The sequence below is a fragment of the Cygnus atratus genome, chromosome 4 (genome assembly GCF_013377495.2).
Source record: "Cygnus atratus isolate AKBS03 ecotype Queensland, Australia chromosome 4, CAtr_DNAZoo_HiC_assembly, whole genome shotgun sequence".
Lineage (NCBI taxonomy): Eukaryota > Metazoa > Chordata > Aves > Anseriformes > Anatidae > Cygnus > Cygnus atratus.
This window is the reverse complement of record NC_066365.1, coordinates 60205636-60229806: the sequence shown is the minus strand read 5'-3', so window position 1 is coordinate 60229806 and position 24171 is coordinate 60205636. Positions and strand designations below refer to the sequence as shown.

Here is a 24171-nt window from a genome sequence, read left to right as displayed (position 1 = left end):
GGCTTCCTTCCATCCCTTATCCCAGAAGGTTTAGAAAGTAACAAGAATCCTGGAACCTCTAAGACAACATGGCTTTCAATCAGTAGAAGATAACATAAGGAACAAAATAAATATTTTCTTAGCCTGATATAAGAAAACATCTTCATTGGTAGCATCAAAATATATGGTATGGAACATGCAATTTAATGGACTAAAAATGACAAACTACTTTTATCTGTCATTCTAGAGATGATGTAGTGAAAAATATTGCTCTAGTCTACAGCTCAGGAAAATTTGTGATGCTTCTTTTAAATCTGTTTTTAGAATGTTATCTTGAAAATAATTTCTTCTTTCTGTACTCACATGAAATGGCAAACTTTGGTGTTTCAGCTCAACAAATTGCAAGGAACAACAGGAAAGTTTTCTGAAAAGGAGTTTGAAGGTGGTTTTTTTTTTTTTTTTTTCCTCATCACAGTTTCTCCTACCTGCTTATTTGGCCATATAAACTGGCTAGAGTATTGATTATATAGATTACAACAGTAAAAAAAAACACCATATCAAAAAACTGTATCTTCAAACTAGTTTATTGTTAAAAAATAATAATAATAATAATACAGTTCAAGACAGATACTTGACTGTAAAAGGTGAAAAAATGTTTAAACAAGTCAAGTGCTAACCATTTCTATTTTGTTGCTTGCTCATAGTCTTCCAGAAAGCCTGCCTAATCTGCCACTGAAGTATTTGAGATAAAGTACAAGTCTGTAAATGAGTCCCAGAAATAAACTATTTTTCAGGCAGCATACTAATATATGAGAAAACAAGCATTTGATAAATTACTCAAGCCAGAGTCTCCAGGAGAAATTCTAAATAAAAGTAATTTTAGTCCTATATGTTCATTTTTTTAAAAATCATTGTACAATATCTGATGAAACACCAGATCCTAACAAGATAATACTTCATGGTTTGAAGCCTACAGAATATCAATGCAGTACATAGCCTTCCAAGAAGACTTAACTATTGTACCAAAATCTTGTCTATTGTGTTAACAAAACGGTGAAAAGCATCAAATGAAACTGAAAGCCAGAACATTTAGACATCATCATCAAATGCTTTTTTGTTTGCTTTTCTGTTTGGAGAATGGCATTTCAGTACTTTTCTTTGAATAAAACACATACAAATATTTTTAAGATCATTTTCATGATCTGGTGATTGGCAGGTAGCAACTGTCATTATTACCTTTATCAGTAGAGCAATGGGCTCCAGAAAGAAAGATACCACCACATGTGGTAGTTTTCCAATAATCTGTGATAATTTTGATTCCTGGGTATGCAGTATCACTTACCGCAATAATACAATGAAATCTTCTTGCACAAGTATTTAATAATTCCATATCCAAAGCCAGCAATCTCTAGCCATAGAAATGCCATGTGATCCATGTGGTCATTTTTCTGACCACAAACACAGTTTGTAACTCTTGATGTCCCTTTTTTGTGGATCTATCATCAGTGATGATGCATGTGTTGTGGTATCACCATAGGCACAAAGTCTGAGAGAAGATATGATTTGTGTTACAGTTTTAACCAAAGACAATACAGTGATTCAACTGATGCTTCTTTTCCATTATAGGAAAGCATAGAGAGACTTCTCAAATACTCAGAATCTTCAATATACATGGGCAATTCTTAAAATTGCTCTCTAATATCAAAAGTAGACTAACACTAGTTTAAATAAAATAAAAATTCAAATCCTACATATTACATTTGGTAGGACTAATTAGCAGCACAAATGTAAGATTGAGGAATAAGTAGGCAGTAGTTCAAGAAAAAAGGCTGTTGTGATGTCATCATACACATTAAAGATGACTGAGTGCCACTTGGCACTGCTACGCATTTCATGTGGAGATGTATGTGTATAGGAGTGTAGTAAGTTATATGAGGTAATTGTTTTGCAGTACATAACAGTAGTAAAATATTATCTGGAATGCTGTGTTACAGACTTCAGTTTTCACAGTGGATATGGATCACGTGGAAAAAAAAAATAAAGGAGTAAAAGAAAAAAAGAAGACTTATGAGGGAAAAGCTTGAGAGGTTGGCCCATGTGAACCTCATGAAGTTCAACAAGGCCAAGTGCAAGGACCTGCATCTAGGCCAGGGCAATCCCAAGCACAGATACAGGCTGGGAAGAGAATGGATTGAGAGCAGCCCCGAGGAGAGGGACCTGGGGATGTTCGTTGATGAGAAACCAACGTAAGTCAGCAATGTGCACTTGCAGCCCAGAAAGCCAACCATATCCTGGGCTGCATCAAAAGCAGCATGGCCAGCAGGTTGAGGGAGGTGATTCTCCCCCTCAACTCTGTTCTCACAAGTACCCATCTGGAATGCCGTGTTCAGCTCTGGGGACCCCAGCACAAGAAGGACATGAACCTTTTGGAGTTGAGTCCAGAGGAGGGCCACAAGGATGATCAGAGGACTGGAGCACCTCTCTTATGAAGGCAGGCTGAGAGGAAGTTGGGGTTGTTCAGCCTGGAGAAGAGAAGGCTCTGGGGAGACCTTAGAGCAGCCTAGACGGGGCCTATGGGAAAGCTGGGGAGGGACTCTTTGTCGGGGATTGGAGTGATAGGACAAAGGGGAATGGCTTTAAACTAAAAGAGGGTAGATTCGGATTAGATATCAGGAAGAAATTCTTTACTATGAGAGTGGTGAGGCACTGGAACAGGTTGCCCAGAGAAACTGTGGACGCCCCATCCCTGGCAGTGTTCAAGGCCAGGTTGGATGGGGCTTTGAGCAAACTGGTCTAGTGGGAGGTGTCCCTGCCCACGGTAGAGGGGGGGCTGGAGTTAGATGGTCTTTAACATGTCCCTTCCAACTCAAACCACTCTATGGTCTATGAAAAATGAAAGGATTGGATGCATTTGTGCGAAAGAAACTTTAGGGACAGATATACTAACTTATTTTTAATATGGAAAAGTTTGTTGGAAATAAGAAGAAATTGCCTTTTTCTAGTGGGGTTAGAATAATTTGCAGTAGAGTACAGCAAGGAAGAATTATTAGAATTAATAGATGTCTTCACAAGCAAGTCATTCTATCAGATGATATAGCACTTGAAAATTATTTGAAAATGTCAGCTTTTATAGAACGTTTGTTGTTTCTGTTGTTTCTGTTGTTCGTTGTTTCACAGGAAAAAAAAAAAAGGCAATTTACAATGATGATTTTGCTTTGTTAATTGCTGCTGTGCAAGGATTTATTTGATATGGTCCCAATATCACATTAATTCATCCAGCTGATTTTCAGAACTGGTAACCTTTTTTTAAATTCATATCTGTTGTACTTCAGTATAGTATACAAAAGTTCTATGTATATCCAAAACCGTCTTCCTGTCTTCTCTCAGTTTGGTTCTGTGCCGAAACTATTGTACTGCCATACCTTCAGATTTACAACCTTAATTTCCCTTTTGGCTATCACTGAATGTGAGCAGGAAGGAAGGATGAACAAGCAGCTTTCTCCTGTTTTCTAAGTTGTTTTTATTATTATTATTATTATTATTATCTTTTCTTGCAATAAGGTAATTCTGAAAAGCATTCTGGTTTAAGAATTATGCTAAATTCCATTTCACAGTGATTTTTTTCAGTCATCTCTTTTCCTTCCTATTTAAGATCTCTAAATAACAGCTAGAAAAACATGCTTCCTTAATAAAAAGACTCCATTAAAACATATAGTGTCCAAGACTTATAATTTTCATTTTCTTTTCAAGAGAGGAAATAGAGGACACTGGGTCAGGGCACATATTTTTTGAAATATAGATGGTCCCCTAACCCAGCAGCCACTAAAGGTACACTATACTAGAACAACCTTGATACCTGGGCAGGAAGGATAAAAATCCATATAATCTTTCAGGCTAGTGTCTGTTGCTCATAGTATAGCCTCTTGTTACAAAGCAACACTTAATGATTTCTTGCACAATTTCTGTGTTCGGTTTAGTGGTCAGAAGATAAACCATGGTCAGAGAAGTGTTTTTAAATTCTTCGGAAGACCTATGCACTGTGTTTCAGTCCGTATTCCAGAGAAGCAATGAGCATACAGTAATTATTTCCTTCTTGTAAATAGTGTACTGTGAGCACCTCCAGATGTTTGGCAGACCCCACCTGACATCCTTTAAAGAACAGTAAACTAGTCTTCAGTGGCTTATATGTATTTCTTAAATATTTTTATTTATAAATTGCCATGGAACCCTTCCCTAGCTATATTTTTGTTTTTCTGCCCTTAAAAGGAAAATTAAAAACATCTTAGATTTCTCTGCAGTTTTAGTTGTATGGTACTTTGTGATCTGTTTTTGATTCCATATGTCTTATGTATTTCTAATTTTAACTAATGAGAATGTCTCATTAATGTCATTCATGGAAATTATCGGAATTAGAAATGTCAGTATATACTGAATTGTTCTTTAGCTACCAGTTGAATACCAGCTATTCAGTTAAACCATTCTGAAGAGCTCCCTTAGTGTGGAACATTCTCTACCAATGGCTGAATATTTTTTTCTGAAATTGATGTCATTTCTTGTAGGCGACTCAATAACAATGAATTTTCAGTCCTGGAAGCTACTGGAATCTTTAAGAAGCTTCCTCAACTGCGTAAAATGTAAGTGCAACTTCATTGACCTTGTCTATTCAGATAGCATGTTAACTACCTGCTATGTTTCCTTTGATAGTTTTCATCTGTGAAAGACTCTGTATGTTCTAATCAAAAATCAAGAATGGGTTTAAATGAATCACTGAGGTAGATCAGAGATGGCAGTTCTTCTCTATGGGACTAGACATTCCCAGTAACAACTTCTCATGGTATAGCTCCAGCGCCTTCACTGCGTTGTCCAGCCAGCTGGTCTGTTATGCAGCCACAGCAGGGAGCTGAGCATAAGCTGCTCAAAAAAGGTTCTAGTAATCTTTTGTAACTTCCTGTACTACCCCCTAACCAGGCAGTTTTGCCTCTTTCAGCACATTCAAGACATGCGTTTTATTCGGTGCTTCATTAAACTGTCATTAGAAGAGGAGAATATCAAAATTATATGACTGAGAAAAAAAAATGGTTTGATCCATGTAAATCCATGTCCACAGCTGATGTTCCAAGATTTGTTTATAATCTTACCAGTTGCAGATATTATTAACAAGAAACCTATGAAAAGTTTTTCTTTCGCTTTAGGTATATGGCAGCCATTCAAGAGCATATCATTTAGTTACTTAGTGACTCTGTGCTCAATCTTTTCAGGATTAAATCCAAGCATAAATAGTAAATGAAGAAAGGTGTGAGCTAAAACAGATTAATGAAAATGATGCACTGCTTTTCTGAATGTAGTCACCCAGTTACTACCACTTGTAAAAATTCACTCTGTGCTACTAGTGACTAAAATTTCAAGAGGAGCCAACTACTAATAAGTAGTTAACTACTTATTAGCCTTATCCACATCCTGTCTGGCAGATATCATGATCATAATCAGTTAAATACTTATCGCTGATTTTTGAGGTAGAAGACCAAAGATTTAAAAAATTTTGCTTTTGACTTATCCAATTAAGTATACCTTGGCAATTTGGGTCTGCGCTGAGATACTTAGAGAAAGAATGCAGGAATACATGGCTCAGCAGTGTGTTGTACAGTAGATACCCAGTTTTCTTCATTCCTCAAGCATCTCAGAATAGCACTTTTTAGAGCTACAACATGCCTTTGAAATAAATAAAATACTTGAAGTAGCATACAAATACACACACACACATCAGTTCTTCGTATTTAAGAAAAACAGAGAAAAGAGAATATATTGCCAGTAATTATATATCAAGCTATAAAGCTAGGTTAATAAACATTTCATATCATCTAAAGCTAGTTTGTCTGCTGCTTTTTAGTTGAGGAGAAGGTGTTAAAGACAAAAGAAAAAAAGTAAAAATATTAATCAGTCTTAGTGCAGCTGTCTGCTGGAACCCCGAAGAGCTTTGAATTGTATAATTGAGGAAGAAAAAAATTGGGAAAATTTTACTGCAAAGTTAACATTTTTAACATTAGTGTTCCATAACTTCCTAATATAGTTATCGATTGTTAAAACATTCTTCAATTTAGAGACTGGTTAAGCTTGACTGGAAAGCAGTGAGATGGCGATGTTACATAGACTATAGCATGAGTGAATTCTGTATTTGCGTTGAGCTCGTATTTCTTCTGGAGGTTCAAATATGTGCAAAGGTCGTTCTGCACAAATGACACTGAAAAATTGAGGCCTAAATGTTTAATTGATTTGATGGTTCATCAGCAATAAAGCACGTGTATGCACTGCATCATTGATTAGTTATGCAACATTAATCCTTAAAATATCACTTTAAATGTCCCTTAAAATGTGAAGTAGGTGAAGTAATATCCATGCTACGCCAAGAACAAGTAAGATTTTAGGAAACCAAGGGTTTGACATGCACAAGTCAGTTGAGATGAGAAATAATGTATTTCTTGCTTCCAGTCTTGTGCAGCACCTTACAGGAGACTGAACACTGTGAAACTAAATGACAGTGATGATCATATTCTTCATCACAGGCAAGGTGTATGTAAAATTACAGCTAGTCAGCACTCAGACAAAGCCACAGCTCCTTCTTTTCCATGTCTTAGATAATGGCACCCGTTCATACTGGCAAGCATGAGACTTTTTATTCTAATAAATGTTTCTTGATGTGAACAATTAAAATGCTGTTCAAAAAGGTGCATCAAATAATGTTTGTTTTTCTTCCCAACATCATTAATTAGATTAAGTAAAAAGTTTTTAGCTTCACTGTATTTTAGATTTCTCAGAACATTCTTAAGAGCTTTGTAAAAATCCCTGGTGTATTATAACACTGTTTAGTGTGTAGATACATTCTTAACTGTTCTCAACAAGATAGAAGTATAAATAGATTTACTTGGAAAAGAAAAAAAAAAAAAGAAGGAGGCAAGAATACAATTAAAAGTCTTTAAGAAAATGTGTGTTGTTGAGTGTGCATGCTTATGGTATATATGGTACACATACTTTCCATTTGGGATGTAATTTCCATATTTAAACTAAAATCCACAAACACTAAATATTTTGGCAGTATTATAGGACATTTTCCCACATTTTTGATCTGCTTTGCATGCAAATTGCAGATAAATGAACTCTTGCTTATAAACCCTTCTTTTTTTACTAATGTCAGAAATGATTAACATTTCATTTACTGTTTACATTCACACATTTCATTTACATATGTTGCTGTTTATACTGTTTTCTTATGTCTACCGAGATGAAATAAAGAAATCAGAGTAGTTAGTTGTGCTAGTACTCATACAGTACCGCTTTGTTATTCATTTGTCTAATAATGCTACAAGGATTGGAGACAAAATATATATATATATATACACTCATTGACAAGATTCAGATTTTTTTTTATGAAAATATGTTTTTGTGTGGCAGCAGCATGTACTCGGTAATTGCAAACAATTTCCAAATTTTGCTTTAAAAATCTTCACTTTTGTAGTTTAGCAAGGCATTGACTTTTGCTTTTTCTTGTTCAAAGTTTAACAATATATTTGTTGCTTTTACTCAGTAGCTCAATTATCTTGAAATCTATGCAGCCTGCAACATTTAACAGTCCATTTATGGTACATAAAAACAAACAAACAAACATGCTTTTCTCTGCTTCTGTTACTGTGTAATAGAAACCTGAGCAATAACAAGATTACAGATATCGAAGAAGGAGCATTTGATGGAGCCTCTGGTGTGAATGAACTATTGCTCACTAGCAATCGCTTGGAAAGTGTTCGAGACAAAATGTTCAAAGGACTGGAAAGTCTTAAAACACTGTAAGTGTAATTGTTTGAGTGTCCTTATCCTTCCTTTCTGCCAGGTATTTTTTTAAGTAATACTCTATCTGTCCTGAAAACTTTGATTTTGGATTAGCTATACTCAAGCATATCTTACTTTTTGTCCCTATTTTACACAAAGCTTATAATAGAGAGTATAAGCATTCATTAATTATTAATTATTGATATAGCGTAGCTGAAGTTCTCATTGTGGTTATTAGACTACAAAGGTTATGTGTCTTCTTAAATGAGGAAGCAGTTGAGAATGGCTAAATATACAACTGTAGAAACGGAAATGGGAATAATCATCTGCTTGAAACTAACAGAATTTTGCATGGAAATTATACATTTTACGTAATGGACTCTGAGTCAATCCAGCTCAACCATTATTGGATATTTTGCTAGAGGAAAAAATGATTCTGGTGGATATTGAAATATGGGAAATGATTCTCTCCTAACTAATTTTAATGTAATTTCAGCAGTGAAGGGAAGAGTAAAAGCACTGTAGCTTGAACTCATTTCATTCTTTCCACAAAGGCAGTTTAGCTCTTTCCATTCAAAATATATATATATATATATTAAAAAATGTTTATACTATTCACAGCTTCTTGGCCTTCTTCGGGAGTCAGTCCTTCTGATCAGCAGACCAGAGCCAAGACGGTCTTTGGGGCTTCAGCTGTCCAAAGACATTAGGCATTCTTAATAAATCAGACCTCTCATTTCTAACTTTTCATTTAAAGCTGCTAAAATTGTATCAAGCAGTTAGACAGGAGTGTGGGAAAAAAATATTCATTTGTTGAAGGACAGGTAGAAAAACAGTAAGCTTTAAAGCTCCTGTGGTTTACTAACAGATGCATGAGATTTTAAAATAGGTGTTTCTTGCTTAATGTTCTGAAATTTTTATTAAGTAGTAGAGTCATGCTAAGAAGGAATCTGAGTAGCCTAATTTCATTCATTTGAAAGACTTGAGAATGTAGTGGAAGTGCTTTCTATCTTTTATCCTAAGAAAATTCAGGTCAGAAGAGACCATGGGAGGTCAGCCTTCTTCTCAATATAAATAGCAGTTCCGGACTCATTTAAGCTCAGGAACATGAAGTGGGAAGTAGGGACTGCTACGTGTATCTGATTTGGAGAATTTTAGTCAGTTTAATTTTGTTGTCAATTACTGACTCTGTTATGGGAAAAAAAAACAAAAACAAAAAAAAAACACTTGGGGAAATCACTTCTTGCCTCTGTGAAACCCACTCACCTTTTTGTTCTCCAGTGCCCTCCAACACGCTACACTCAGTTCCCTTGGTGTCACTGTGGTTCCTCAAGCAGTAGCAGTCCCTCCAGTCGCACCTCTTGGCCTCTGCTCGGGCAGCGGTTCAGCTCCAGCCCCTGCTCAGACCACCACTTTGGCTTGAGCCCCTGCCTGGGGAGCTGCTCCTTTGGCTATGGCTCCCGTCCAGCAGCTGCTCGGCTCCTCTCCCTCCTCCTGCTCAGGGTGGTCCCTACTTTCCATCTCTTCTCTCCTCCTGCACTGGCCTTGCTGCTCCTTTTTGCCCCTACATTTGCTGCTCTTTCTTAAATTCAGAGGTGCTCTAGACTCATTTGATGGGTTAAGAGGCACCACAAATTCCTCGGAATGGTCTGGTTTTGGCATGCAGGGCCCTTGCAGTGGCGGCTGGGGCTAGCCATGGGGCAGCCCCAGGCCTCTCCTCACAGAGGCCATCCCTTCACATTTATACCTAGTAGAAATGAAGCATTTGCAGGTACAGTTTTTTAATGCTAACTTCTTTGATTGCCAAAGCGCACAGAGGAAATGTCAGCTAGCCCATGTTGTTTATATTTCAATAATAGAGCAGTAATAACACAAAATATTATTGAGCGCTTTGACTGTCCCTAAGCTGAGAAATGCTGAGCCTTATTTTCTCAGGATGCTGAGGAGCAACCGTGTGAGCTGTGTGGGGAACGACAGTTTCACAGGCCTGAGCTCCGTCCGCCTGCTCTCACTGTACGACAACCAGATCACCACCGTGGCACCAGGCTCCTTCGACACCCTGCATTCACTCTCTACGTTGTAAGTCACATTCATCTTTTACCAAACACAGATTTAAACCTCTATCAATATTTTGGGGCACTTGTACTAATATTTTACCATATAGTTTCACGATAGGAGCTTATGTCAAGGGAAAATTATGAGTTCCATAATCAGATTTTTCAGAAAAAGTTGTTTCTGGACCATCAAGAAAAGTTTCTGGACCATCAAGAAAAGTATGTTTTCCTGGTGGCCTTTGACACAGCTCTAGACTGGTTTCCAGAAGTGCCTGAGCAAGCATGAAAAATGTCCTGCTATCCACGCTCACAGAAGCCCACTAATTTGAACCAGCATAGAAACCCACATTTGGGCACCCCTCACGCCAACTGCAGATGATCTAATCACCATGTTGTCTTTCCTTTTGCACTCTGCAGTCTGATCATTATTTTAAATTCAGTGGGACTACTAAAGATATTAATTCATACCTGTTTTATAATAAAGCTTCAGTCTCATTTTCAAAAAAAAAAATAAAGTGTACCTTTTTTTATTTAAATGCAGTGCAATTTAACGGAAGGGAAAATGGGGTGAGAAACTGCCAGTCAGTTTACTGAAGAAATGCTTTCTGTAGGTAGCATCATTCAGGAAAGTACTTAATCCCCTTTTTACATAAAAAGTGACACTTTGCGCCAAGTGACTAATTTGTGCATATTAAGGATGGCATGTTTATAAATAATGGAATTGTCAATATGTTTACGCTGAAGTAAGAAGATGCCAAAAGTACTGAGACTTCTAGAAGTAAATTCATTTTTATAACTGGCATGTAATCAACATAGCTGTCACTTTAGATAGGAAACTTATTCTCTGGAGCAAATAAAAGATGGAAATCTTGAGATGACAAATTAATGGAATAGCTGTTGTCAGGTTAAAGCTAATAATGTAAAGTAATCAGACTTCATGTCTATATGAAATTATTGTATTATCAGTACAGAGTGGCTTGACAACAAGTCAAGTCTTTGACAGTTTTAAATTATTTCTAAATGAGCTATATCAAGATTTACTACACAGAGCCTAAATTACAGCTTTCATCTATGGTTTGTACATACTATTGTTTGAAGAACTGTATTTAAGCTCAGGTTTTTGAAAATAGAAATAGCATACTTAGAATGAAAAAAAATCTGTCATCAGAAGTGAACTTTCATGTGGTTCTCAGAAACCTCTTGGCCAATCCCTTCAACTGCAACTGCCATCTAGCATGGCTTGGAGATTGGCTAAGGAAGAAACGCATTGTGACAGGAAATCCTCGCTGTCAAAAGCCTTACTTCCTCAAAGAGATTCCTATCCAGGATGTGGCAATTCAGGATTTCACATGTGATGATGGTAAGAAATTTAATAGTTAAAATTTTATAACTTCAGCTTTTGTATGGATAGTTTCATGATTCCTGTAGATCCCAAAGCAATATTCTTTGAAGTGACAACTGGTATTCTTTAAATCACTTCATCATTGTTTCCTGCTCAGTTTCTATGTCAGTTTAAAAACCTTTCACCCATTTTTGGATGATTAGCAAGCACATGACTGCTGTATATATGTTTTTAAAAGTTTTTCTTGCCTATGTTCCATACTGTAATTATAACTTAAAGATAATATAAAGATAACATACATTGATCAATTGTAGTTCAAATGAGAGTATTTTCAAATGTTGATGCTCGAATCAAGCACTCTTTCAGGCAACTTGATCAAATGCATGCTATTTTTCTCAGTTTGTGACTTCGAGAATGTCAAAATTCCCCCTACCGATTAAAGAAATAATGGTTTCTGTCTTGCATCTCTCTCACATACACTTCCATTTCTTAAATTATTAGTTTGTCAATTTTCAAGGCTGCAACTTTACTTTAAAGGGACTCTGTTTATTTTAAATTATTTGCTAATTTTGAAAATCAGCATATATTTTGCTTTATTATGTTTCATTTTAAGTTATGTTCTTTCTTTAATGATCTTTTTTTTCCCAAATAATAACATTTTTATCTAGTAAAACAAAATCACACTAAATAAAACATTACTTGAAATGTAAATTCTTGGAGCAGTGGTTTATAGAGATGAGAATATTTTCCATCCATGGAGATATCATAATGCAAAAATCTCATTTTTGCTTATGGGAATTACACGTGGGACATTATGGCTAATTCTGAAACGTCATTTGCATGGCAAGCTTAGCATCTGTTTGTTTTTATTAACCAGGAAATGATGACAATAGCTGTTCTCCACTGTCCCGCTGTCCTGCGGAATGTACTTGTCTAGACACAGTAGTTCGCTGCAGCAACAAAGGCCTAAAAGCTTTGCCTAAAGGCATCCCAAAAGATGTAACTGAACTGTAAGTGGCACAGTTTTTTCCCTTTCATAAAAATCAATGTCAGATATATAGTGTCAGATTCATCAATGAGGGGAGAAGTGAAGAATTGGCTTCACTTGTTCAGCTGAAATTTATTAATATAACGCTTTGTAGATATAAAGACTTGCAAAGAATCTTGAGAACTCTGAGGTTATGTTTGAATTAGCAATGCTCTCTAAGTCTCAAAACACTTAAAGAATCCTCTGTTGCTGCAAAGCTTTACAAATCTATGTATATAAAATTATAATCACTCTCAGAATTTATAACCCCAACAATGAACTGTCAAGTCACTGAATATGGTCATTATATTTCAGTGGATTAAATTATAGGCAAAAATGAATTTGATTATTCTGTATTCATTATTCTAATGGCAAGGAATAAAGAAGTTCAACTACAATTCAAAAGCAAAAAGACAGCAGTCTATTAAAGTGTTTGTATATTTTCATAATAAATGTGGGTTTGTGATATTTTATAAAAACTGGTTTTAATAGATATAAAGTGAGATTTTTCATATAGGAAGTCATATTATCTGGAATATTTCATTACTCAAGATTAGTTTTTATATGAGAAAATGGTACATTCTATGCGAATATATAATTTGGTGCATTTATTTGCATAAAATGGTGTGTTTTATGCAAATATATAATTTGAATATGCAGATGGACAATAAAGCTGATATAAAAACAAGTTTGGTACCTCATGCATTGTTTGAAGACCATGACTGAATAGATACTTACCAAACTAAACGAGTCAATTTTTATGCATTATCAAGGGGAAAGTATAAACCTAAAAATTGATTTCATTATCTACTTTGAAAAATGGTTGCAAAACTGAAAGGAATAGTTGGAACTTATTGACAAGAAAAAAAGTTTGTTCATATTGTCATCCTGAGTTATAAATCGCAATTGTTTAGTATTAAATTATTAATCCTTCATAATGACTGATTAACATAGTGGTTTTTTAGAAGACATCATAACTGACTTTTAAATCACTATAACAGTTTTATTATTTTAGTATTTGTTATTATATATAAGATTCTGAAATGTCCACCAGTAATTTCGTGCTTAAAAGCATCCAAAAGGAATTGATCATAAATGAAGAGAAATTACTAAGAATTCAAATTAGCATACAGCTATATAAGCCTATAACTTTTTTTTTTTCTAATAGAAGATGACTTAATTAAATATAGTCTGGCATAATAAACACAATTTGACAATGTAAGGGTATCAATGCAATGTAAAATTAAGCATCTGAAGAGAGATGCTTTTGGAAGTGCAAGTGGAACTCTGACTGTGACTGAAAACTCATTTGTGTACAATTTTGTATGCTTTAATTAGTGTCTAAGCATGCAATTTAGCATATTTTTCAAAAGGATAATGGAGGTGGTTCCTGTTAGCAGTTGCATACTGATTGATTATTCTTGTTCATTAGCATGCATAACCCTTCCAAGATGTACCCTTCATTTTATAAAATATCTTAATAGTTGCTTCATTTGAACAAGCAGGAGTTTTTATCAACCAAGTGGATGCTTGTAGTACTTCAGTTCTACTGAAGCTAAAGCAATATATCCTAATTTATCTGTCTGATAAAATAATTTCCTCTGAATACTCATTTGTTCAAAAAGTTTAAATGTTGTGGGTTTTGTTTTGTTTTTTATATTTTAATAATTATGTCCGTGGTTCATTCACCACCATTTATGTAAAGCCATTAACATAAGCAGACATTTTGGATTTGGCAAGCATCCAGAAAGTCAGGATCCAGGAGGAGGGGTAAGGAGGTTGATTAGATGTAGGTTGTTATTTTTTGGCCTGGCAATCCATTAACTGTGTTAAGTAAAAGTTTCCAGAGATGTTGCAGCATACTTAAAGGCATTAAGCTCAAAATTCATCTAAGAATGTCTGTAGCCAAGACTGCTATTAACTCAAGTGTGTTGCAATCATTTGGATTGCTAAAGTATCTTCTTTGTACAGAGATAATGAGGGCGTAGTTTTCAACTTAGGTTCTGGGAGACACAAGTAATACCACCTTAATGCCACCATTGGCAAGTTTAACCCTGTTGAGAAACTAATGGCCTTTTATGTTCCTGCCCCGCACTGCGTGCTCCATATCAAAGAATCGGGTGCATTCAGCAGTTCCTAGAATCTCTAAACTACTTGCCCTGGTTACATGAAGAGCTGCTCCACTTGCGCTTTGTAATGACCGGCTGCACACTGGAAAGCGTTTTAGGCATGACCTGTTAACCTTCCTCTTCCTGTAATTCAGGTTCTGATATGGTTTGATGGCTCTGCACCTGTTAACTAACTCTAAGGATGAGCAAGTTTGTTATTGAGAATTATGAGCATGGAATATGAGCAAGTAATGTAATACAGGCTCTGTAAACCTACAAAGAGGAAGAAAAAAAAATCGAACTTTTCTAGCGAAGGGTAATTGATTGCTGTCTTTAGTCCGTAACATACTGCAGAGGAACAGGCTTGTGATATATCATTCCTGACACAACATGAGAGACACAGGGAAAAATTATGGAAGATGACCTGAATTACAGGCATGACAAATGAATTTGCTCATATTCAGAGCTGATACCAGCCCATGCTCTTTCTACATTAAAGGACTAAGTCTTAAATTTAAGGTTGTGTTTCTACTTGCAATATCTCAAAATCCACGCTTAATACAAGTCATATAAGTCAGATATTTGCTTTTCCTTTCACCAATAGGTATGTATAAAATAGAGCAAATAAAGAACTCAGTTTGCAAAGCTCTTAAGAATAACAAAAATTACTATGTAAGGGTTAGCTGTTGATACTATTACTTCATAATATCTGATAGAAGAGTATTTGCATCTTAGGCTACAGATCCTCAGTTGTGTCTCTAAAAAACAGTATTTGTACTCAAGGGTTCTTACAAAATGGGAATATTAGGTATTCATACTAAATTTTCTGTACTGTTGGATTTTAAAATTAGTGCATGGAGATGCTACTGTTGTAATGAAAAAAACAAAACACCTCTATATTTTATTTTTCTATTTTAGTTATTTGGATGGAAATCAGTTTACCCTTGTTCCAAAAGAGCTTTCGAACTACAAGCATTTAACACTTATGTAAGTAGTTTTATATCATCCTTTTCTACCGGTATGGAAACAAAAACAAAAAATCCCCTACTTCATCATATAAGTTTTTAGTTGTAAGAAAAAAGCATGAAATATATTTTGTATTATAGTAAATATAATGCCCGAACACATTTTGTGATGGGATCACATCCTACATATGACATACTTGGTCACATTTTATAAGCTGGGCTATTTCATTGCAGTGATTACACCACAGAGTAAGTAAGTAGTTAACCTGAAAAGAGATGTAATATCTTACAAAATGTGTTAAGGTAATACAGTATTCTGTTATGCAGCTCCATAAAGGCACTGAAATTATTTTATTTATAAAAGAAAGATTCAGTGGTATTCATATAGGAATAGCACATGCTATGGTTGTAACACTTGAATATAACCCCTTCTGTTTCTCCGATAATATATGGTTTAATGACTGAAGAAGAGAGCTTGTCTAGAGCTCCTTACTATTGCTGACTCACTCTGTGATTTGAGGCAAATCACTACCTGCTCCAAAATTTATTTCATCCACTTCATGAAAGATTTGAATATGATTTCCACACCTTAGAATAGCAAAGTGGGAGAAACAGGAAGACTGTCAATGTAAATGTCTGTAATTCCTTTGTTAGCACCATAAAATTTATACCAGCTGAGGTTGAACTGCATAACATTCTGAAATCACTTGTGGTTTCAGTATAATCAGAAAAAAAGTAACAAAAGTAGGGAGTAAGAAAATCCCTTAAATTTCTTTTTGACTGTTTTTAGAGCTTTGATGCTAAAATTGAAAGTAGTTTGGCATTTAAAAACAAGGTCTTGATTTCCTTTATTTACCTCATGCTAGACAAAAGTGGTCATGGTCACAAATTTAGAAAAGAGATTCTTCCAAAACTTTCATATTTTGCCAATAGCATCAGGAAAAAAAAAAAAGAAAGAAAAAAAAAAAAAGAGAGAGAGAGAAACGTGCAATATTCTCAAATGTATACAGTGTAGGCCTAGGAAGTCTCTGTGAGTTATTCAGGGAAGTTATGCAAGATCTAACTTGAAGCACACATAAAATATAAACTTCGGAATCTCGGTACATACAGGAAGCAAACATAGATTGGACTGCATGCAGTAATAATGTCAGCGGAGGCTGGAGATGTGACTGGAGATTAAATTAATTAGAATAATAGTGACAGGGCTTCCATCACAGAGATTGTACCTACTCCTTTTCTGTTTTTGACAAACGTAGTCAGAAATCGGATAACTAGCTCTTAATCAGAAAATACACATAAACTATTTACCAGACAGCTGTAGTACAATAATTGATAAATTGAACAGTAAATAAAATACAAAGAAGATGAGTATTAACAGTCTCTTCATACCAGACTTGTGGGGGTACATTATTGTCATCTCTTCTGAATGTATCCTCATACTGCTGTTTGGAATTTGAGAATGTTCCTCGGCTGTGTTTCGAAAACAAAAACGCTATGCATAGTTCTGTGGCTGAACTTGGAATCACATATGAGTCTTTTGAGTTCCAACTAATATGGAAAATTTTTATTTCTTTTTTCTCATACGAATAGATTGCACTGTTATATATGGTTTAGTATGTTTATTATTATGAGTCAATTGTCTTACATGCTTTCATGAAATTTCAAGTGGAGAAATATGTATACTACACTGCTATTCAACAGTACTCTAAGTTAAAATACCAAGGTCCCCTCAGAAACAAATGCTTAAACAGATTTAGAATTAAATTTCACCACAAAATACGGTAAACAGCAGTGAAATAGCCAGCATAAAATGAAAACTAAAGTACAATATGAGAATAAAGAACAGGCATTATTTAAATTTAGTACAGCTTTTTCAAATCTTCTTTGAAGCTACCATCTTTGAAGCTGCCAGCATACCACTCCAGCTTCCATCATACTTACACTTGAGATTTTATTCATTAGAATATTGAACAAGAAAGATGTTAAGGCTATAAATCTTAGATAGTGTTCTTTATAATAATAGCTCTGGGCTTTGATGTGTTCAGCCTGTAAGTGTTAAGTAGATTACTATATGATACTTACTCAGGTGTCATTAAGGATATGACTAAAATGATTTCAACTTTAAAACATCACTTTTATTTCTATACTTGGGTTCATGTAGGATTGCATTATTAACTCAGTAGCATGATGGACATTGCTGTTGTAAAAGAATGCATCACGCTGCTCTTTCATCTGTGTTGAAATGAAAATGCTCTTCATTGATCAAGCTAAACACTTGCTGGGCTTGTATATGGCATGTGAAAATAAAAATGTTTGCTGCTTTAAATATTGATACCAATTATGATACTACTTCTACTAATAAAAGTAATGTGTCTGTCAGTTTAACTTCCAGTGTTTCAGGACTTGGGCAGTCATTTTAAGGTCTGAATTTCTGAATTTATTTTTTATAGAGATTTAAGTAACAACAGAATCAGCACTCTTTCTAATCAGAGCTTCAGCAACATGACTCAGCTGCTCACCTTGTAAGTTTAAACATGTAACAATGACACTTTGGAAGCATTACAGTTTTATTTGTCTCGGAAAGAAGGGGCATTTTGTTGATATTAAAGCTTGCTTGTTGTGGAGGCTGTAAAATAACTTGTTTCCTAACGACCTATGTGTGCAAAAGCTGTTACGGCCTTGCTCTGCATTCTGTTTACTGAATGCCTGATTTACCTGCTGACAGGATTTTGTATGTTTTCAGAATTCTTAGTTACAATCGCCTGAGATGTATCCCTGCACGGACTTTTGATGGGTTGAAATCACTTAGGTTGTTGTAAGTATTATTTTTTAACCATTGTCATTTTCCAGAATTTTTATTTGCATATAGCAGATAGCAAATCTGTGTGAAATTACTGGATTTTAAAATCTATCAAGTATTTGAGAAGTGATAATTACATAGTCTTGAAACTCTTTAGTGTTTTCATTCTGGGAAAGTATACTACAAAATTCTGCACAACATATAATACGACCCTGGACAACATGTATACACAAACCCCTACACTTTATTTTTCTGCTTTTTAATCATGACTGTATCTCTTTTGTGAGTTATATTCTTGCTTGTTATAAGAATTAAAGTCTAACAAAAATGTCATACATAAATTTTCATATATATAAGTATTTTTGCAGCTGTATTTTTAAGATTTTTATTCCAACAATAGATATCTGTCTTTATTGTTTCGTTTAATATGAGAGTATTTCCATCATAATCAACTATTCAAAACCAATAAAAGATATTTTGATTCCAAGAAAACATTCCACTTTAGCACTAGAAAGACCATAGTTGAAAGGGCAGTGGGAGAAGCAGCAAAATGTGACAAAGGAAAATTAAAAAATGGTCATTCTAGTTTACACCTTCTTTTTGTTATAAAACAAACAAACAACAAAAAAAAATCCTGCAGAAATTCTGTCTCAAAAGTCCCCAGTTGAATCTGTAATTTTTGTCTTCATTTGAGTAGCTTCATTGAATAGCTTAGTTGGATTAAATGACTCAAATGTCTCACGAATGGCATTATTTAAGTGTGTTTACATAAACTCAGTCTATTTTTTTAGGTAAATGTGGATCAAGTCTTAATAATTCTGTATGTGCTAGATATACATGTAAATGAATGAATTTAAATAACAGGACACATTTCCATGCAGGTTTGCTACAGGAGATGGTATTGACACGTAACAAGGTTTTTACTATCAAAATAGTAAAAACCTTATTAAAAACATTTATTAAAACCTTATTTAAAACCTTTATTTAAAACCTTATTAAAAACCTTTTCTATCAACCTTAGTAATTATATTCATGAACAGTCAATATCTGTATTTTCTGTGCATTGATGGAAGATAAAAAATGCATGAACCAAATTAGCAGGAATTTCAGGGAACTGCTAAAAAAGTCAGAAATAAGTCCTCGGCCATACCTAAATCCAGTAAGTACTTTGCAGACACCTTTGACTGACCTTTATTCTTTGAATTAAAAAAAATAAATCATATCAAATGAAAATATAAGGAAAAAAATCAAGTGATGAGTAGGCTGCTGATTAAAGCTTAAGTAAACAAGGCTGGAAACACAGAGGAACTGAAAAATATGAAAAGATGTAAACTTTTTACAAAAGCTGAAATTTCTGAAATTAATTTGCTGAGATTTATATATATATATATATTTTGTTTATTTTCTTGTTAAGGTCTTTACATGGCAATGACATTTCTGTTGTTCCTGAAGGAGCTTTTAATGATCTCTCAGCACTATCACATCTGTGAGTATTCAAATGATAAACATAAATGATTTTATGTTGTTTAGCAAATTTCATACAGTTGAACAAAGACAAATGCAAAGGCCTGCTCTGGAACAACCCTAGCAGAGGCTGGGGACAGAACAGAAAGCTAGCAGCTCAGCAGAAAAATCCTGGACCTTCTGCTGGGCAGCAAATTGAATGTCAGGCATGTGCCCTTATGGCAACGAAGGCTGAAGATGATCTCTGCTGAATTAGTAAGCGAGGAGCAAGGTGACTGAGGAGAGTGGTTGCTCACTTCTGCTTGGCCCTAGTAAGGACACATCTGGAATATGTGTTCAGTTTCTCCAGTACAAAGTAGATGTGTATGAAACAGAGCAAGTCCAGGATAGAAGTAGGCAAGGTGGGGAGGGTGCTGTTAGTTGTGAGAAGGTAAAGGAACTGGTTTTATTTAGCCTGGAGAAGGAGATGCCAAGGAGGGACCTAACAGCAGTTTTTAAGCCTTTAAGGGAATTATAGCAATGACAGACAGATTTTTCTCAGAGGTTGCAAAGTGAAAGATGAGAGTCAACAGTCACAAGCCACAATAAGGGAAGTTTCATTGACATAATGAAAAATTTTTCACCTTGAGGGTAATTTAGCTTTGGAACAAGTTGCCTGGAGAAACAGCAGAATCTCCCTCCCTGGAGATTTTCAGAACTCAGCAGGACACAGCCCTGAGCAACCCTGCTCTGACTTTGAAGTAAGCCCCACTTTGTTCAGGAGGTGGGACTAGATGACCTCCAAAGAACCCTTCCAGCGTAAATTATTCTATGTTTCTGTGCTGGTGTTTCTTGACGTTAAATGCATGGAATCTGATTTCAGAATATCATCTGAAGCACTATTTCTGTCCTTAATTTTCAATGGAAACTTAGATTAGATCAAGTTACCTACCTATAAACCTCACTGTGTTTATGTGTATTTATTAAATCTTTTCTTTCATTTAAGGAGTAAGCTGACTAGTGCCTTTAAATGCACCCATTTTTGATGTTTCTGGATAGCTGTGGTTGTTAAAAAAAAATAATAAAACAAATCTGCTTCTAATTCAATATTGGACTTTTACATTTAATTTGCCATTTCTCAGAAATTTGATGAGCCCAGTCAAGCTTTAATTCATTGATCAGTAATTCAAATGCTACTATTAGACTACCTCATCTACATTAAAATCAGTAAAGCTTACATAGATTTGATTGTCTTTGCTGTTATTTTTTTCTTAACATTACCAATTATCCTTGCTAACATTCTGATTTTAGCAGAGCCAGCTGCTCAGTTCACACTGACATCAGGCTGACATTCATTCTTGTGAATATGGCCTGGACAAATTGTAGGTATTTCTCTTTACATGGGAAGTTTGCTATTACACGACCATATTACCAGGTCTGATTTTTTGTTAATGCTCTGACTAAAGCCTGAATGAACGTGTATATGTGTGTGTGTATAAAATTTCTTCTGTTCATCTGGAAGCCTGTAACAATAATTAAGAGGGCTTAGTGTGGCAGAAAAGAGTGTGTCTGTAGTAGTTTCTACCACCTTTGCTTTTGCTTGCCAAGGATTTTATTCCCTTTCTTGAAGATCCCCTTATCCAAAGTTGTGGAACAATCTGAAAGAAGCTCTATAATTATTTTATTGAAATGAGTATGGGTATGTCTTTATAGGAAAACAAAACAGAGGCTTAAAAACCTTTACAGTAATTAATCCCCAAAATCTCTAGCTAAATTGTTTTTTAATTAAAAAAAAACAATCAAATTTATTTAAAGAAAAGGATTTAATTTCACAACAGGGCAGCTCTTATGTAAGGGGTAGTGTAGTTTTATTTATGTATACAGCAGAGATCTCTTACAGAATTCTGCACATAGTTGTGAATTCAGTGGGAGATCTTGAAAGAGGAAATAATTAAATCAAATTTGGAAGCTTAGAAACAGATGGTTTGTACCAGCCTGGGAGCCATAAACTGAAAAGGAAAAATACCTGGGTGGAACTTTGTGGGGCTGCTTTGGAAGAAATATTTTATTCTTCCTAACTTAATTTCCCAGTATCAGTTTCATTCTGATGATGCAGTTGATATTGCCCATTACATACCAAAAGTGACACAGAGTTAAGTTTATGGAAATGCAGGTAAGAATGGCTAGGTTTTTTACCAAGTTTATTGTTAAAACTTACTTCTTGATTTAAAACCTAAATGTAGACACTTCATGCACTTACACTTAGGGTCAGTTTGCTGGAGGGGAGGTATGGTTTGTGGTTTGAGATTTTTGCCAACCTCAGTTTTCTGGGCTCTCTTTCTAAAAACAAACATTTAAAACTTTATTCCCTTTTTGTTTATCTGTTTTCCATAGGGCTATTGGAGCAAATCCTCTTTATTGTGATTGTAACATGCAGTGGCTGTCTGACTGGGTAAAATCAGAATATAAAGAACCTGGTATTGCGCGTTGTGCTGGCCCTGGAGAAATGGCAGATAAACTTCTACTCACAACTCCATCTAAAAAATTTACTTGCCAAGGTACTGTTGGTGATTGTTTATTTGTTATTCACATTTATAATACATTTATTTTTTATATTTATTTACAACTGTGCATTTATTACAGTGTCTTCACTCTTGTCATCATTTCTCCTCATACTTAGGGATCTAGCTGTTGGTTCCTTTCAGGAATTGTATTTATTTTAAAAACTTCTATGACATTTTGTTTTGTTTGCTTTTTTGTTTGTTTGTTTTTGTTTGTTTGTTTGTTTTTCAATCAAGAGATGGAGAAAAGTCTGATTTGCAGTGTAATACTCATCAATATATAGATGTAAATAGGTAGCTGGTACTGTCTCACTAATGAACTGAAATTTAAACATCTACACTTCTCTTAAATAAAGAATGCCCTTTCCCTTCAGACTGTTTACAGTAAAAACTGTAAATACAACTGTAATCCTAGCAGTCTGCATTATCTCAGTGGTATGTAATTGCATCAATATGCCCAGAATGCTGTTTTCTTTGATGTTTCAGAAGAAAGCCTAAAATACACAGAATAGATAAAAGATGTGATTACCTGTAGAAGTCTCATTCTAGATGTTATTATATAGGTAGGTTTCTTGGGGGTTGAAAGAAGTATTTATCTCTGTGTTGGTACCAATGTTATTGGCACTTTTATGACAACTTACAATATTTCTGTTTAACTCTCAGGTTCTTTTTCTGAACCTTAGTATCTTTTGTCTTAGAACAGTATCTTTTTGATTCATATGTGAGAGTAGACTTAGTTTGTTTTGCTGTTTAATCTTCCTCAATTCTCTCCATTTCTCTCCTTTTAAGTATTTTGAAGCACAGCTTCTGCTGTAGCTTCATTTTTCAGACTCAGGCTTATACTTGTAAGTTGTCACTAAGTTTATAGTTATTTTTGAGGCATCAGATAAATATGATCTTATTTTTTGTAGAAGTAACTTATTCTCAGAGTATAGGTAGTCTTCAAGCTATTTTTACGTATTCATCTGTTAATACATTATCAAAGGTGTAAATTCTTCCTTAAAAAAGCTTTGGGACTTCACCAGAGTTAGCTCTCATCCCAAGTTGTTCCTTACAATGTTCTATTCATTCTGTTCATTCTTCTCTCATTAGGCTTTCTGTGAAAAAATGTTTTTGTAATCAAAAAACACTGGAAATCCAACCCATTATTTTGTATGTGATGCCAATTAATTATCCTTCCAAATTCTTCTTAGAATTTTTCAATAGTATTTCTTTGAGGTCATACCTGTGTTAATTGCATAGGACACTCATCTTTTGCAAAGTTCATTAGTCTAATTTTAGATAGAACATTTGGTGGCCAATCTGATCGTTTTCTCTACAAGCATCCACAGAAGAATATTATTGCAGTTATGCTTTTATTACACATTGTTGTAGGTATATAAGTGAAATGAAGGACTTTTTTTGGTTATTTTCTAACTCTGTCATTTTTAAAAAATGAGTCACCCCTTCCTACAATCGTTATTATTTTTCTGTCAGACATTCCAAATAGTACATCTTACTTCCTCTTGCCCATCAGAAAATATCCTTTGTATTATTATGCAGGGAAAGTATTGTATTTCTTTCACTTCCAGGAATAGAAATCTGGTACTATGGGTACCTTTGAGAGAAATAATTTTCCTGCCACTGTTCTTCTGTGAAGATGTCATAATCACAGATTGCCACTCAGCAGCTTTTCAATGACAAGATGGCCCTATAAGACAATCATATGTCTGTTATCCAAAGATAAGTAATTTTTTCTTTTGCTTAGAATCATAGAATCTCCTGAGATGGAAGGGACCCACAAGGATCATCAAGTCCAACTCCTGTGTCCACACAGGACCACCCAAAAATCAGACCAGATGTCTGACAGTGTTGTCCAAATGCTTCTTGAACTCTGGCAGGCTCGGTGCTGTGACCAGTGCCCTGGGGAGCCTGTCCCAGTGCCCAACCACCCTCTGGGTGAAGAACCTTTTCCTGACACCCAGCCTGACCCTCCCCTGTCCCAGCTCCATGCCGTTCCCTCGGGTTCTGTCACTGTCCCCAGAGAGCAGAGCTCAGCACCTTCCCCTCCACTCCCCTCGTGAGGGAGCTGCAG

The 24171-nt window shown here is 35.1% G+C and overlaps 1 protein-coding gene across 2 annotated transcripts in view; it reads left to right on the top strand.

Annotated features, from left to right (window-relative positions):
* Positions 1-24171, top strand: part of SLIT2 (slit guidance ligand 2) — a 261157-nt gene that overhangs the window by 195346 nt on the left and 41640 nt on the right. Inside the window, exons 16-25 of one of the 2 annotated variants that reach the window (XM_035554545.2) lie at positions 4539-4613; positions 7671-7814; positions 9733-9876; positions 11045-11211; positions 12071-12203; positions 15247-15315; positions 17744-17815; positions 18037-18108; positions 19508-19579; positions 21931-22094. In XM_035554545.2, coding sequence (XP_035410438.1) covers positions 4539-4613; positions 7671-7814; positions 9733-9876; positions 11045-11211; positions 12071-12203; positions 15247-15315; positions 17744-17815; positions 18037-18108; positions 19508-19579; positions 21931-22094 — 1112 coding nt within the window. The remainder of the gene's footprint in view (positions 1-4538; positions 4614-7670; positions 7815-9732; positions 9877-11044; positions 11212-12070; positions 12204-15246; positions 15316-17743; positions 17816-18036; positions 18109-19507; positions 19580-21930; positions 22095-24171) is intronic. The other variant, XM_035554559.2, reaches the window with a different exon arrangement.